This window comes from Camelina sativa, chromosome 6 (genome assembly GCF_030686135.1).
Source record: "Camelina sativa cultivar CO46 ecotype springtype chromosome 6, ASM3068613v1".
Taxonomy (NCBI): Eukaryota; Viridiplantae; Streptophyta; class Magnoliopsida; order Brassicales; family Brassicaceae; genus Camelina; species Camelina sativa.
In genome coordinates, this window is record NC_141885.1 from 3,777,105 (window position 1) to 3,791,415 (window position 14,311).

General features: G+C 31.5%; 1 protein-coding gene across 2 annotated transcripts; it reads right to left on the reverse strand.

Moving 5' to 3' along the window:
- Nucleotides 1-144: 144 nt before the first annotated feature.
- On the reverse strand, nt 145-4,387 carry LOC104790330 (uncharacterized protein At2g33490). 2 transcript variants are annotated; one of them, XM_087455819.1, is made up of 11 exons: nt 3,479-4,387; nt 3,059-3,131; nt 2,886-2,957; nt 2,735-2,796; nt 2,584-2,652; nt 2,468-2,496; nt 2,178-2,379; nt 1,827-2,081; nt 1,693-1,746; nt 689-1,592; nt 145-467 (listed from the first exon to the last, which is right to left on the reverse strand). In XM_087455819.1, the coding sequence occupies exons 1-11, from the start codon at nt 3,596-3,598 to the stop codon at nt 460-462; spliced, it is 1,848 nt and encodes a 615-aa protein (XP_087311945.1). In that variant the 5' UTR covers nt 3,599-4,387; the 3' UTR covers nt 145-459. The 2 variants fall into 2 exon arrangements, with proteins under 2 accessions (XP_087311945.1, XP_010514360.1); XM_010516058.2 differs by having other exon boundaries at nt 145-451; nt 3,479-4,172.
- Nucleotides 4,388-14,311: the final 9,924 nt, after the last annotated feature.

The window sequence follows — 14,311 nt, forward strand, 5'->3', positions numbered from 1 at the left end:
AATACAATCTCATATGTTTAGTGCGCACACATATCACGATGGTAAGGGTATAATTGTCTGAAATGAATTTCTCCATACAAAAATCTTCACACAAGTATATCTTATCTCAAAAGTTTGTCTACTTGCAAACTTAAACTCCCAAAGTAGGTGTAAGTGCTATTCTTCCATTTTATTATCAACAGAAATAGTTCAGCTAATATTTTTTAAAAGGATTGGAAAAGGAAAATGGATTAAAAAAACAAAGGCTTCAGATTTACAATGGGTAAAAAGAAACCTAGAAATGAAAAAGAAACCTAGAAAAGAAAAAGAAAAAAAAAACGAGATTGACCAACTAAAAAATAATACATATAACCGACTTCTTCTCTATATTCACTTGTGAAGATCTCTGAATTTGTACAACCAGCGACGCAGACGAGGCAGCAGCTTTATCTTTCGATCAGCTTTCCTACTCCTGCATTATTAATAACCTAAGGAGGTTTCAATAAATCCACAGCAAACAAAAAAAATCCTTTTTACAAAACTAATACATTTAAACTTGTTTTGCGTGTATAGTTTTCAAATGTCAACCTATACGCCAAACAAGAACTTATCATTTGCGTCTTATGGAAAACTGAGCATGCTTTATATTTGTTCTATAAGATTACTTTCATGTAAACATATAAAGTGAGATGGAAACAATTGATTTTACCTCTGATTTGACTGGTCTGCGCAACTCCCGTAGCTTGAGGAAGTGGCCGAGACAGGCTCATTGGTGTTAACGGCGGGGACGCTACTGCTACTCTATCATCGCTCCTTTCGACCGGCCGTTGAGAAACAGCTCTCTGGTTTCTTGAAGGTATAGAGTAACTTCTGGGGACAATCAACGGAGGTACTGGAAGCGGCGAGGCCACAATGTTGGTGGAAGATGGAGCAGCAACAGTTACAGTGTTTCTTTCTTGGTTCCATGCGGTTAGAGGCGCCGAGTGACCAACCAGACTCGGGGATTTTGCTCGTCTTGGCGGTGGTGCAAAGTGGCCTGGGGGTCTTGGAAGCTCGTGAAGCGCATTCAGCCTCGGGGAAGAACCAGGAGGAGGTGAAGCGGTAGGGGAGACTTTTGGAGAAGATGACGGATGAGGATGAGGTTTGAGTAGTGGAGGAGTCGGCAGAGGACAATACATGCCTGAGTAATTGTCCGCGGTGGTGACGGGTTTTGTTGAGGACGGTTTCAGGGGTCCTGAAAATGCATGTCGTCCTGCTGCTTGCTGCTGATAATGATGCGTGTCTGTTGTAGAATGACGAGGGAGGCGGCCGTATACGCTGTTGTTTTCCATGTCTTTCCCATCTTTCCCGCTTTTTATCGGCTCTAATGGAGATGAATGCCATATGTTTCCGGTACTGTGGTTTGCTGGCCTCGGATTTAAAGCTTGGGAAGCTGGTTTCGAGTACCTTGTATCGTTTGGTGTTGGTAATACGTAGGCATTAAAAGATGGATTCACCTGTCTCAACCTCTCTGATAAATCAGGTTTCTTTTCTGGGAACAACGGAGCCGAATGGCTGCTCAAATACTTATCGCGGGTTGAAACTGGATACTCTTCTCTATGATCAGCATTTACCTGTGCAAGAGAGAAGTAAAATACTTATCACACTGGTCTCTCATCAACCCAATTAATTGCAGTTGAGAGCATTTGGTACACATATATTGAAAAAACATACCGCTGCTGGTCTTGTTACAGAAGGGCGAGGAAATGAGAGGTCTGTATCATCCACCTAGATAAAATGAGAAGAGGATAAGAACAATTTTTTAGGTGATGTGTGTATGTAACATTTTACCGTCACAATCAACTTACCTTCATTGAGCCCCATGGTGTAGAGAGAGAAGCAGCTTCGATCTTCTGCTCATTTGTTCTGTAATCAAAACTCAGTTCTCCTTCTCTGTTCATATATCGGCCGTCATCATCATCATCATCATCATCATCCTCGCTAGCTTCCACATCATTCCCATGAACATATAGATCACAATCAATGTGTTGTTTCTCTGCAGCAACTTTTACATGACGCTCAACTGCCTCTAGCGATTTCAGTCCAGTGTGGAACAAACGCATCTACAAAGAATTATAAGAAAGAAATTCAGAAACACATACGACGGACACCAAGGCTCAATGAGCAATATATCGACGAAATTGAAACACAAGCTTTACCTGAGCAGTGTGGTGACGGACTGCTTGTGTAAGGAAACTACGAGCTTGTCCTTCTTTAAGAGATTTCAATCGAAAAATGCACATTGTTGCTTCGTCATGAAACTCACTGTAGGCAGGTCGAGAGTCAGGAGGAATATGTCTCTCTCCTTTACTGCTTTTAGGTCTTCCTTTATCTTTCACTAGCGACATTTCAAACACATTCCTGAGAGTTTACAGGTAAAGAAGTTGTTGAAGTAAAACTTTTAACCAAACTATAAAATGAAAACTTCAGTAGTAGAAAATTAACAAACCTCTTCTCGTCGCATTGTTGCTTCATATCCTGCTCATATATGAAGATCAAAAGATGAGTGGAAAAAAAAACAGTAAAAGCATTCCTTGAATACAAGAGTAGCAAATTATGGTATACCTCAACAGTTCTGAGGTCCTTGAGAAGCGCCTCTGATGGGGTTGTAATAGTTTTAAATATATGACTACGCTGAAGAACAAGAACCATGACCAAGTAAGTTTTTTTTTCCAGAGAGCATTTGCCGAATTCATGTTTGCAACAAACAACTTACATATGTATCAAGAAGTCTCTGCAGCTCAGACTGAACTTTACCTAACATAAACAAGATTCTACCTACACAAGAAAAAGAAAAAACAATGTTACACTACAGTATATACACAGTAAAGTAAAATTCTGTAAGTGGCTAGATCTCAATCGCTTACTGCTTTCTTCGTCATTATCAGGCGCGATTTGCTCCAAACAAGAACCCATCTCTCCCAATGACTCAGAGAACTCTAAAATCCACCAAAGTATAACAACAAAGCGTAAGAATGTTTTATCTTCAGTAACCTAATTGCATTTCCCATATGACAAGACAATTGCATGTTTTCTTTACCATAAGCGCTATTTGCCGTGGCAGCAGCTGCAGAGAGTAGTCTATCGTAACAGTCTCGCATGTCTTGCATATCCTAAGAATCCCAAAAGACTAATGTTACCACTCAAACGAATTTGGAAATTTCCAATACAGTTAAAAGTCAAATTCAGTAACTGCTTCCCTAGCACTAAATCTCATGTAAGTGATCAGATTTGCTACCAATTGAAAAAAAAAAAAAAAGTTTCTAAATTTGTTCATCACTCTCAGAATCAGAAACTCGATCGAACATCAGAAAAATTTCCTAAAAACTAGACTAAACCACAATCATAAACCCTACTAAAATCTCGTCGATTTCAGCAAAAAATAAAAAAACCCAAGTCCGTGAGAACATTAAATTACAATAATTTTTCGAAATTTAATGAAGTTTAGTTAATTGTTTACCTTCCCGGCTCGAGCGAGTTCGTCGATTTGTGTTGTAGACACAATCTCTCCTTTATCCTTTGCATCGACCTTATGCGAATGCGATGTAAACCTCTTTAACTTCTCAATCGAAGCTTTCATCTTTAGAATGAGATCAAATCAAAAACCCTAATTCAAGCAATCCCCTCAGTCAAAATTAACAAGAAAGCTTCGGATCGAAATTTCCAAAAGCAAATTGAGAAGAGATGATTGAATTGAGTCGGAGAAGAAACAGAGAAGAGATGATTGAATTGAGTCGGAGAAGAAACAGAGAAGAGTGAGACTCAAGTATCCTCAGATATGTTCAACGACATTGAATGAAGAAGAAGAAGAAGAAAAATAAAAGCTTTTGGTCAAAAAAAAAAACAGATCGGAAACAGAGAGAGACGGAGACGGAAACCCAGAGAGATAAACAGCAAAGATATTATGATCCAACGGCGTTAAACCTCTGGTTGGATTTATACAAGGAGAGATGAAAAGACACGTGTCGAAATCGTAACGGATATTAAGGAAGAGTCAAAGTTCAAAGATTGATGACAGGGAAAGAAAGTGATTATCATTATTTGGGTTTGACCGCCAGTGGGAGGGTCAAACATCTCTTCCCTTTTTTTTGACAAGTTATTAATTGTTTCTATTGAATCTAAAACACACACACACACAAAAACTATACAATGGTACTATTTTAAATTGCATTCAGATATTTAATATACTATCCCCTTGAGTTAATTCAAAGCATCTAATCATCTGTTTTAGATACAAATATCAAACCAGTATGCTTGTTGCTAGTTTTAGGATTTTACCCATGATTAAAAATAATAATCATTAGTTTTACATTCTTTGATCTTTTTTTATGTGTTAAACATGTTTTGGTAGTTTACATCTTTAAAAACTTTTATTTTACACTCTATATCGAGGATTAAGAAGAATCCATTTACATGTTTTTTAGGAAGTTTCCGTGTTTTGTATATATGCGTTAAATATGTTTCAGTAGATTACATCTTTAACGCTTTCTTTTTACATAGATTCCGTGTTTTATACTCTATACAGAAGATTAGGAAGAATCCATTTACATGTTTTTTAGGAAGCTTTCGTGTCTTTTATATATGCGTTAAACATGTTTCGGTAGTTTACATCTTTAACGCTTTCCTTTTTACATAGCTTCCGTGTTTTACACTCTATATCGAGGATTAGAACGAATCCATTTACATGTTTTTCAGAAGCTTATGTCTTTTATATTTGCGTTAAACATGTTTCGGTAGTTTACATCTTTAACGCTTGCTTTTTACATAGCTTCCGTGTTTTACACTCTATATCGAGGATTAGAAAGAATCCATTTACATAGCTTTCGTACTCTACACTTTATATTGAGGATTAGGAAAAATCCAAAGATGATAAAGTACTTTCCGCCAAAGAATCCGTCAACATACTGACAAATCACGGAAACTTTTAAAAAGACTTATAGAACATATCTCGTGAAAGAGTCGTGTAAACTCATTTAAGTTAAAGATGAAAATAAAGATCTCTGAAACCGACGAAATTTAGATGTGGAAAACTAGGTTTTACAACATATGTGGTTTTATGATATAAAAAATCTATATTAAATAAAAGTACCAGCTATAAGTTTCTAAGGCTGTCCACATAGGATTTTAAACAACCTATCGGGATTCGACATGTCACTAATTAACATTTTTTTAAAAAGTTCCAGAATTTTCTATATTAACATTTAAAAAACGACCAATTGATATCAGACATCTCAATATTTAACATTTCTAAAATTATGTAAAATTTCTATATTAAAATACATATAAATAAGTGTATGTACAACGTCCCACATCGGCTAGAAAATTTTAGACAATGGTTGAGAACCATTATAAATAATACTAAAATGTTTCCAACTACGAATGAGCAGGAAGTTTAATTTATCATACGTCCAAACTTAAAAATTAAATTTTTAAAAAATATGATAATTATTGTATCTTTTAAAAGGTTCAAATATTATAAATATTTAAAATTTATAAAATATTTAAAAATATGATAAATATCCGCATAGAAAGTTTAAAATATATAAATATTTAAACTGTATCAAAAGTTTTTAAGTATCATTAATAGTTAACTCTAAAAATATTTGAATGTTATAAATATTTGAACTACATAAAAATTTTAAAATATTATAAATATTTAAACTCTATTAAAAAATAAAAATTTAAGTATTATTAATTATTATATATTTGATGTTTTAATATTTTGAATATTTTGAATATATCTTATTTATCTCTCTTTGTGTTTTACATCACTTGTGTTGTAAAACATGTTTTTGTGTATGACTTTATAGGTGATTTGATATTATTTCAATAAATTCTCTGCAAGTAATTTGCAATTTTGAAGTATTAAAGATTTTGGTTCGAGAAGTTTCAATAAATGTGGATCTAAAACCAGGTAAGTATATTGGTGAAAGTATCAATAATTGAGTGCATGTGGTGACTATGCTGATCCATGAAATTTTACGAAAAAAGAGGCAATGATTTTGGTTTTGGAGTTTGATGGGTTAACAAGTTATGTTGTAGTTTAAAAAATGGTTTTAAATGATTATTCAGTAGAAGAATGTGAGTAAGCTGACGAAAAATATGAAGAAGAAGAGTATAACAAAGAACTGGACGTTAAAAGTAATGATGACAATTATCATGAAATTTGACAATGAAAATGAAAAGAAAAAATATGAAGAGTAAGAAAACAGTGGAAAAAAAAAACACAAAGACATAGATGGTGGCTGTCAATTAAATATGAGAAAACGAGATTAATTCGTTATTCTAAAAATGTTTCGTTTGTCTGGTGGTTAAAGAAATGGTTTAGTATATGCAACATCACCAGTTCGAATGTCTGATCCATCTCACCTAGACGTCTAGTTAAATCCATGATTCTTTTGATCTGATTTGATTTTAGCACAACTAATTTTTATATATTTTAAAATTTGTGTATCTGAAATAAAATTTTTACCTTAATAGTAACTTAAAGTTTTCTATAATTTAATATTTCATAACTGTCATCAATCATATATAGTTTTCACCAAAATATATCAAATAAACCCACATGTAGCGTGTGTTCAAAACTTAGTTGCTTTTAAAAGAGAAACTGCTAAAATTGTATATAAAAATGTGAACTTTATATAAGCAAACTTCTAATAATCCATTTAATTTTGTAAATTATTGTAAAAATACTAAATAGATTTTTTCTTAGAAATATTAGCAAGTATGAATTTGTTATAAAATTATCATATCATATGGTAATTAAATGATTTGGGTATTATTTTTTGTTATACTCTATGCTATTTAAGTCAAGGAAAATTTGTGGGTTCCCCCCTTAGTCAATCATAATTTGCCACCTAATAAAAGCAAGAACAATATGTGGGTTAGAGTGAACCCTTTTATTCACTCATTTTTCTTGTAATCAAAAAAATTACACCATGTCATATTACATTTAAATATAACTTACAAATTAAACAAACAAAATTAAATATTTTTGAAAATATTAACAAAAATAATAATTTAGTTAAACCCAGCCCAGACCGACACATAATCCGTTTAATTGTAAAATCTAAATATTAATTCTCCTTAATAAATCCAAACCAATGTATAAATTCGTTTTATTATAAAATTTAAACTCTAATCCTCTTTTATAAACCTAAACTGATATATAACTTTATTTAATTGTAAAATTTAAGTGATCCTTTTTTATAATCTAAATCGATATATAATCTCGTTTAATTGTATAATCTAAAGCCTACATCCTCATTGATAAACTCAAACTGACATACAATCTCGTTTAATTGTAGAATCTAATTCCTACATTCTCTTTTACAAATCGTAATCGACAAATAATATTGTTTACCTATAAAACATAAACCCTATATTGTTATTTATAAACCTAATCGAGATATATAATACTCAATGGTATAGTGCAACCTTTTTCTTATGGATAATACTTTTTTTTGTCAACCAATGGACCACAACAGGCCGACCCATTTGCCAAATTCCTACATTCGTAAGGAATGGGACTCGATCCCGGATGTGATGGTGCCTTGTGCATTAAGGACTTACCATTGCCCACTGCGCTAAAGTCACTTCACATAATACTATTTGTTTATGACAACTGATTAATTGTTTCTTTTGAATTTCAAAAAAAAAAAAACTATAGTATTTTTAGTTGCATTAAGAATGTCCTTGAGTTAATTAAAATATCAAAAAATATGTTGGTGGACAAACCAGAAAATAAAGCATATAATCGGTTTTAAATACAAATATTAAACTAGTATGCTTATTGCTAGTTTTAGGATTTTGCCCATGATTAAAAGTAATAACCTTAGTTTTTTTTTTCACTCTTTAATCTTTTTTCTTATGTATGAAACTAGATATTCACCCGATAATGCGAATATTTTTCATTTTTTTATAATTCAGTATGCTCTCATATTTTTAATTTTTGACACCTATATATATATATATAGCTTTTGTGCTTTATTGAGGATTAGGAATCAACAATTTACATAGCTTCCGTATTCTACACTCTCTATCGAGAATTAGGAAGAATATTGAGGATTAGGAAGAATATTGAGAATAGCTTCCGTAATCTACACTCGATATAGCTTCCTTACTCTACACTCTATATTGAGGATTAGGAAGAATTCAGAGATGATAAGATCCCGCCAAAAAACCCGTCAACATATTGATAAATCACTGAAACTCTTAAAAAGATTTATAGAACATATCTCGTGAAGCAGTCATGTAAAATCATTTAAGTTAAAGACGAAAATAAAGATCTTTGAATCCGACAAATTTTAGATGTGGAAAACTAGGTCTACAACATACATAGTTTTGTGATATTTAATTTGTTTAATAAAAAATTAGTTTAAGATAGATAACTGCTAAACTTGTATATAAAATTGTAGAATTATATAATACTAGATAAGGGTCCACACGATGTGCATGTTTAAAATTTGTTGAAAAAATAAATCCTAAATATTAAACAAATTTTTAAAAATATAAAAAAATTATTTCCTGAATTAAATATATAAATAATTTTAGTTAGAAAATAAAATCATATTTGTATTTACCTTCGTACACTTATTTAAATTTATATATTTTTAATATATTATAACAATTATTACAATAATTTAAAGCTAAATTATATCCCACCAAAACTTTTGCCAAATATTCATCATTATGAGTATTATTATTGTCAAATTTTTAAAACGTTACACAAAATATTTTACATGAAAAGAGTTCATCAAAGCAACATCTAATTAGTAAGCATGTACAATTTTACTTTATCTTTTATCATTAAAATTATGATCTTACAAAATTATTTTATTGTTAAAGTATGATCAAATTAAACAAATTTTATATTGCTTTATCACCACCTATAAAAAATATTATGATCAAATTAAACAAATTTTATATTGCTTTATTTTCATTTTGGCATAATTATAGTTCTTTAAATTACTAAAATTGTTTTGTGACATAATTTTTTTAACCATGAGATATTTTGTATGAACAACTGGTGAAAGTTATGTACTCTATTACAATGAATTTATGATCAACCTAACAAAATTTGAGAAACTGAGAAAAAAGTTAATATAACATAATAAAAATAAAAATTTAAAAATTATAATCACGATAATATATATATATATATATATAAGTCTTAGATAATTCAAATAAACAAAATAGACATTTTATAAACAATCCAAAACATGACATATGTCATAATCAAGTTAAGGATCGACGACCTATTTACTCCTCAGAAGTGTATCACATTATACCAAAACTACTTAAAACTATGACCTCGTCTCGAATATTCTCGAATCGTAAATTCTAAACTTATTTCTACCTGAATCAAAAGTTCTCATATATTTCTCCATATACCTGGGTTTAAACGGTTTACGAACCAAATTCGATAGAAAACCACATAAATCCAGCTTGAAACCAATTTTAAAACGGTTTACCATTCCAACTTCCCAAATTTGAAAATCGCTTCTCAATTACTCGATCAAGCATCTCTTGTTTCAATACCAGAATCATCAACATTATGCAGAAGAGTAAACTCTAGATTTTGACTAGAAACATCAATCACCGACTAATCTTCTAAACTTATAATGCTACTAACCGTAAAATCACTTTTGGAACCTCCATTAGTGTCTCCATCATCGATTAAATTAGCGGGATTTATATACTTCGACTCCATTTCATTGCATCCGATAACTTCCACTAAAGAACCCTCAAGAATCAAAGACCACACAATAGATCGACAAAATTATATCGGAAATAAAAATCAAAGATCAAAGCTTTTGATATAAACAAATAATACTCCCTCCGTTTCAAAATATATGATGTTTTAGTTAAAACACGCATATTAAGAAATAGTTACTTTTAAAAAGTTTAACCAATCAGAATTAAAACTGCATAGTATAAAATATAAATTTAATCTAAAAGTTGCATAGAAAATTGGAAACATCCTATATTATGAAACAAAAATACTTCTCTAAGCATCCTATATTATGAAACGGAGGGAGTATTTTTTTTGGTCAACATTTGAGCTACAACAGGCCGGTTCATTAGCCAAATCCGTACATTCCTAGATAGCGGGACTCGATCCCTCATGTGATATTATACAATTGGAGTTACCAATGACCACTGCAGTAAGATTACTTCACAAACATAATTTTTATGTAGATATAATGTTATTTTCTTAATTAGATGTCCTATTACGTTTCAAAAATAAGAATTCTTTTGACATAACTTATGCTATTCTTTTTAAATTTGTTATTCACTATTTATTGATTAATAATAATATACATGTTTAATGCTTAATGAATTATTTTTTTTTTATACATGTCAAAATCTAATTGAGAAAAAAATGTATAATATAATTAGCATACAATAGAAAATAAATTAGTTTTGTTAATTTTTCTTTTTGATTTAGGAATTTTTAAAGACATAAACATGTAAATTTTATGTAGACTAGGTTGAAACCCGCGCTACGCGGCGGATTGGTTTTTTATTTTATTTTATAATTTAATATATGTTGTTTGGAATTAAGTTTCATAAGTTTTTGATAATTTCAATACTAATTTTGTTGTTTTATTTCTTATTAGATTGAGTTTTTGATTTGATATATTTCGTTTCTGAATATATTTTCATTTTATTACCTTAAAAAATAAGTTTTGTTTTTTTTTTACTTCAAAATGATATTCTTCTGTTACCAAAAGTCTAAAACAATACTGAAGATTTTGGATGTAAATACAGTGAATCCAAAATGTTCAGTTTTCATAAAAGCAGCAATAAAATTAAATGTGTATTTGAAAAATAAAAGTATATTCAAATGAAATTTAAATTGCATTTTTAATATAGATTTTATCAGTGTTTGTTGATAATATTTTGGTTTTTAGTTTTTCATTTTTTTAATTATTTTTTGCTGCATTTTTTCTTATAAAATCATAAACTAAAATATTATTTGTGTTTTCTTGTCATTCACCCATGAAATAACATCAATCCATCAACTACATAAACCAAATAACACCAAACAAGGAAGACAAACATTCAAAAACTCAAGTATCATATTATGATGTAAATAATAATAACAAAATAACCACAAAATTATCATTGAAATTATCAAAATTTTATGAAACTTGACTCCAAACAATTTATACTAATTAATGAAATTGAATAAAACAAAACAAAAAAAATATAACAAAAAGATAAATTTAAAAAACCAACCTGCCGCGTAGTGCAGATTTTACCAGTCCTCACAACCCAAAGCATGTTCAAGAGAAGAAAGACTTGCGATTCAAGTCGAAAACACGAAGAATTATCTCAAATCCTCTTGTGATTAGAAATTACGTATCCTGAAGAGAAAACCATGTTAGACACATACCTTACATGATTCTTACATAATACATTTCCTTTAAGCATAACAAAAGAACAATGAACGGATACATATACAGCAAGACCAGTACAACATAAACTAATGAATCTTCTGTCTAGAAAACTGTTAAACAAGCAAAGAAGTTGTTTATATACCTGGGAGAAGGCGCATGCTCAAGCAATATGCTTTTGCTTAAAAGAATGTAGGGCATCTCCGATCAAAGCATCCCAAAGTTTCCTAAAAATAAGCCAATTATAGATGAAAAAAAGTACAGACCAACTAATCAAATCAAGAACGAATAGAATAAGCACACATAATTCCATTGAAGTCCACTACTGTCACATAATTTCTCGTCCAACCCCAGCTTGGAGTCCTCCAAATTGTACAATATGATGGTGCCACTGCATGTCTTATCCAGAATTTTCTCGTTTTTCGCTATCGACCTTCTTAAAGCTACTTAGAGAAAAAACTTCATGCTCTTCTTGTCCTGCTTCAACCGATAACCATCATCCCCAGACATGTTTTTCCTTTTAAAGCTCTTATTAACTGAATCCTTGGAAATGCTAGACTTATACAACGTCTTACGATCTAAGGACATGGATTTCTTCAAAATTTCCACTCCATTAGAGTCACCTAGAATCACAAAATCAAAACCAAAACCAGAATCATAAAACTACCCAAAAATCGGACTGTGAATTGGGTCCCTAAATCAAACAATCGAAAATTCCCAAAAGTATTGAGATTAATAGGAAGAAGAAGATTATCTAAAAAGCGGAAATTGACCGATAGGAAGAAGAATAAGATTAACAATTTCTAAAAAGCAATCAACTTTGTAATCAGAAGGGGAGTTAGATTAATGCCCCCTTGCGAGAATTGGGTTGAGAAGCTAGCTCACGTCTAGTGACGACATGTCCTTTGTTCAACCCAACGAACAAACCGGTCTTCACTGCTGGAATTATCATCTTCACCTGCAACAAACTCACATAGAGTAGATTTAGAAATCGATTATGGAAATCTTCAAAACAATGATAACAAAACTTTAGAGAAAAATATATTATCTCTAGTCTAACTTTGTATAGAACAGTTCTCAATCAATAGAGCTGACAAAATTGAATCTGGAACAAAGAGATTGAGAAAACTATTGAATGAGATTGCAATTTCACTTTCACTGTTTTCTGGTTCTCCACCAAGTAACTCTCGCGTGAGTAAAATACCCTCTTGTCTCGTCTTTATTTCTTCGTTTCTCCTCGTTTAGTTCCTTTGTCCACCTAGGTAAAAAAAAAGCTTAGTTGTATTATTTGTTATAATTTCATTGGATATTTATTTTAATTGATGTGTCACTCTATGCTTCAATACAAAAGCTGAAGTGTTTTGCTCTGGTGAAAAACATTGTAGTTTTATTGTTTTGATTTAGATTTAATGTTATTTTTTGACATGTGTCAACATCTCATCAGTATATGTCACACGTGTCATGATCATGTTAATAGCTATTTTTTTTTTATTTCTTGATCTTTTTAGAGATTTTTTTTAATAGAAATTTGTGTAAAATTGATACTTGTCACTATCTTATAAGTTAGTAATTTTTAAAATTGTCACGTGTCACGATTTGGTGAGTTAGTAACTTTTTTTTTTATCAAAAAACAAATTTCATTTAAATCAAAGAGTTATTACAAAGACATACAGAATTACTGTAACACTGTTATTACATACGCAGAGGTATGTGTCATACACTAAGAAAAGTACAGCAGAATAGATTTTGACGATGCTTTCTAGAGTAGCCTTACTCGCTAACCGATCTGAAGATCTGTTATTATCCAAATTCATATTTGATTTCTCTTTGTTACGAATTGTATCCAGCAACTTTTGGCTGACACTTCTTTTCACAAAACGTAACATTAAACCCGATGTGCCCAAATCTAATTCTGGATTGTAGACATAGTGGCACCAAAGCTTCCGTACCACGGTCTTTATGAAATATGTAGACGTCTTTGTACTTCTCTTCAACATGTCCCAAGTGCTTGATCCTCTCGTGTTGATAGATTCCCATTTAAGTATCGTAAGTGCTTTGCTCAACCACACAATACGATTAATACCGATGAAATATTCTCGCCAATATATTACCACATCCAAATGTAATCTCAACATCTCAAACCAACAAAATCCAAATATGTACACCCAATAATCATAATCACTCACTTTTGGATTCCATATCTTAACTTGAACTCCATTTCTCAAGTTGGAGAAGTCTAAATCTAAATGGAAGATTCTAAGAGATTGTAGACACGTACCAAAGATGAAATAATGAAGAACATATTTCCAACGCCCCAAAATAGCAGTGCTCATCAGATCATTCTTAAAGGATGAACTAGAGACAACGAGAACGAGAAGACAATGATTCAGTGTCGCTCTTGTGCATATACATCGACCGTAATCGAAGCATCATCAAATTCAGGATTAATTCCTTGCTTCCTGCATCCGGAATTTTCACCCAATTCTGATTGAAAAGAAGAGATGTTTGGGTATTGACACGCAACAGATAGGAGATTGAAATCAATTGACCATGGTGGTTTTTTTTTTTTTTTTTTTTTCCTTAAACGAACTTTAAATTCCATAGATTGGAAACAAAAACCGTCTGGGGAATTCCCCAACGGAAGGAAACCGACGATTGCTCTCCGAATTTGGAAGAAACTGGTCGGAAAATCACTTGCTCGAAGAAGGGAAAAACAGAATCTGAAATTTGTCTTTGGGGTTATCTTTGAGAAAGACAAGCAAAAAGGATTTATTACTAACCTAAACATATGTAGAAACAGACAGTAAAGCAAAGGTGACAATGGCTGACGCCGGAGAAGCCGACGCCGGCCGGAATTAGGGAAGAAAAAACGAACGGTTGCTGCCTTTGCC

What these genes read in the sequence shown, in the direction of transcription:
- LOC104790330 (XM_010516058.2), bottom strand. Translation starts at nt 3,598, where the DNA reads ATGAAAGCTTCGATTGAGAAGTTAAAGAGGTTTACATCGCATTCGCAT. An exon ending in CACGGCAAATAGCGCTTATG is followed by an intron (nt 2,958 to 3,058) that starts GTAAAGAAAACA and finishes GGTGGATTTTAG; the next exon opens with AGTTCTCTGAGTCATTGGGA. An exon ending in AGGACCTCAGAACTGTTGAG is followed by an intron (nt 2,497 to 2,583) that starts GTATACCATAAT and finishes ATATATGAGCAG; the next exon opens with GATATGAAGCAACAATGCGA.